Source organism: Saprolegnia parasitica (assembly GCF_000151545.1).
Source record: "Saprolegnia parasitica CBS 223.65 unplaced genomic scaffold supercont2.971, whole genome shotgun sequence".
Lineage (NCBI taxonomy): Eukaryota > Oomycota > Saprolegniomycetes > Saprolegniales > Saprolegniaceae > Saprolegnia > Saprolegnia parasitica.
Genome location: NW_012157365.1, coordinates 1 through 2690, shown reverse-complemented (window position 1 = coordinate 2690; position 2690 = coordinate 1). Strand labels below are relative to the sequence as shown.

The window sequence follows — 2690 nt, the reverse complement described above, 5'->3', positions numbered from 1 at the left end:
GCGATCCCGTACGCCGACTCGCTCTCGTCCTATGTAATCCTGCATGAGCGCTATGACCTTGGCGCAGGAATCCACTACGTACGAGGTCTTCGTTGAGCCGCTCTTCCGGGATCGGCGAGAGATACGATTGCGCGACGTCGGGCATGAGCGCGGGCCAGTCCATGTCGGCGCGGGCGAGCAAGTGACTCGACTCGTACCGATTGATGGGCTTGGGCCGGCGCTTGCAGCGGCGGTAGAGCTCATAGAGACCGTAGGCGGCGAGACACGCGGCGAGACCAACGGCGACGCCTGCGAGCAGGTGCAGCCACGGGTGGTCCGACGCTTCGATCCCGAGCATCGCCATTCTAACGACGACCAAATGGTGATAGACACGCCCCATTAGACAGGCGGCGGCAATTTGTTCGGATAATAAATTAACACCTGCGGCAGCGGATGATAGGCAGCCAAGAAGAAGACGAACGAGTGGACGACTTGGTCGTGGCGCCGCCCCAGCAAAAAGCGCAGCACGGTCCATTGTTATAGCACCCTGCGCCGAGGCTGCCCCGGTGCAGCCTTGCGCCGCACGATGGAGCGGTCGCGACGCGTATCCGGACCGTACGCTGTTTGTTACAGTGTATTTTTCTGGTTTCGGTGGCGGCGAGTCGTCTGCGGTGGTGCAATTGCTGTCATGGATTCCCTCGCGCCACCAATTATTGCACCGCGTCGGCGGTACTAGCTATCAGTAGTCTCTTGCCGGTGACGATCAGCCACCGACAGCCGCCGTGGAGGCGACCATGAACAATGGCATAACAATATTTCCTAGTCATCAACAACCACGTGCCAGCATCACGACGTGTCATTTGCATCATTGGGTCAAGCAGCGCAAGGTGGCGGTCGTCGAAACATGGCGGAGCTTGTATGACGAGTTGTGGTGTCTGTCAGGAGCCCGAGGATTGCCAACTTGCCAAAGAGCTATGATGAAGCGAACAAGGTAGCTTACTCGTCCGCACTATCGTCCTCACTCTTGGCGCCCATCGGATCATCGCCATCGTCATCGTCATCATCATCATCTTCGTCGTCGTCGTCGTCGTCGGAGAGGAGCGCTTCGTCGAGCGCACTCTTGCGCTTCGGAAGGAGGTTCATGGTCTCGAGTTGGAAGCGATCGACCAAGCGGGGCAGTGCAATGTTGCAAAAGTACTCTTCGCGCAGGAGGAGGTCCGCGACTTCGTCCATGTGCAGCACGTCCCAGCCCATCGTCTTGCGGAAGCGCACCTTGCGGTAGTCGGAGAGGAGGTTCTCGAGCACGGGGTAGATCTCGACGGGCTTGCCCGTGAGACGCAAGTACATGGCGCCGAGCGCCGTAACGTACTTGTAGTCGCCATTCTCAATAAATGTCATGACGACGTCCATGTCGGGCTGCATCTGCAGCATCTTGAGGAGCAAGCACAGGAACGGCGACGGCTGCTGGTTGCCGCCAAAGTGGCCCGCAATGTAGCTGAGCTCGATCGCCTTCTCGACAAGCGTCTCTTCCGTGAGGCCAAAGCAATGCTCTACAAAGACGACGACGACAATGACGATAGCATGCATGCGGGCACGCGTACCCTTCCAGTACATGCAGTCGTAGATGCGATTCCGGAGGATCTTCTCCTAGAAGAAGCAGACGCATGGAGATACGAGGTAGGTAGACGCAAGCAAGCAGCCTTACCACGAGATGCTGCGGGTTCACGCCATGCACATGGGTCACGCCCACGTCGGTCGCGTTCATGTTGGCCCGTCGGTTTTAGGCCAATCGCGGCCGGCCAAGGATCTTCCATCGCTGTGATTGGTTCAAAATCCAAGGATTTGCAACGGAGATCACCATGACCACTGCACCGCGTCGTCTCAAAGCTCGCACAGTCCGTAGCCCTTGCATCTGTCAGTGCACAAGGCTCTAACATAAGATCTGGTTTTTCTGCAAGACGAGCTTTGGACAAGCGAGCCTTTGAATGCACCCCCACCAACAAACGGTAGGTATGCGTAGCAAGGGTGTCGCCATCGAAGAAGACGTTGGTCGTGCATGAACATGCACGAGCAGTTGCTGGACGAGCGAAACGACTTGGGCTGCAGAGAAAAGGTGCGTCGCTGGAACAACGCGCCACGTCGGTTGGACATCGAAGAAGAAGACGAAGACTGTCGGCCTGTTGACGCCTTGGCACTGGCGAAATGGACAGAATCGTGCTCACGGATGAGTTCTCGCACTACCGAGAGGTGACGGTCACCATCGAGACGCGCGGACCGCGCTGGCGCCGCCGGTTTGCCAAGCGGCAGCAGCGGAAATGCGACGCCCAAGTGTCGACGCCTGGCCTCCTGCATGCGATCCACGAGTTTATGGTCGAGCACGCGCCGAGCGAGCCGCTCCTCACTGCAACCATGGCGCGCTGGCAGCGCGATGTGCGCGCGCGGGTCGGCGACCTCGTGCTGCGGCCACGTCGGTCGTTTTTCCATCGTTGATGTTTACCATCGCTCTATCAACTCGATACATAAATTATACCATTTTGTCATTCTGAGTGGAGGAGGTGCCACGTTGACAAAGCCAAAGTGTGTCGTCCATTCATATTACATCCACAATCGTCTTGACTTATACTATCGTAGTACTCGCGTATAAAACTCTTGGAGCCCGATCCTGCACCACAGTGTCTAAATAGATTGCGGTAGCCGTCTTCCATCGTGCT

General features: G+C 57.4%; 3 protein-coding genes across 3 annotated transcripts; 1 reads left to right on the top strand and 2 right to left on the bottom strand.

The window, feature by feature from the left end:
* Positions 1-82: 82 nt before the first annotated feature.
* SPRG_18097 (hypothetical protein) lies at positions 83-337 on the bottom strand (the record flags this gene model as incomplete). The annotated part of the gene is made up of 1 exon (XM_012357527.1): positions 83-337. A coding segment is annotated over one exon (255 nt), but the record flags the coding sequence as incomplete, so codon positions are not given.
* A 554-nt stretch (positions 338-891) lies between these two features.
* SPRG_18096 (hypothetical protein) lies at positions 892-1744 on the bottom strand (the record flags this gene model as incomplete). The annotated part of the gene is made up of 3 exons (XM_012357526.1): positions 892-1529; positions 1581-1626; positions 1685-1744. The coding sequence occupies 3 exons, from the start codon at positions 1742-1744 to the stop codon at positions 976-978; spliced, it is 660 nt and encodes a 219-aa protein (XP_012212916.1). The 3' UTR covers positions 892-975.
* Positions 1745-2181: 437 nt separating this feature from the next.
* Positions 2182-2446, top strand: SPRG_18095 (hypothetical protein; the record flags this gene model as incomplete). The annotated part of the gene is made up of 1 exon (XM_012357525.1): positions 2182-2446. A coding segment is annotated over one exon (265 nt), but the record flags the coding sequence as incomplete, so codon positions are not given.
* Positions 2447-2690: the final 244 nt, after the last annotated feature.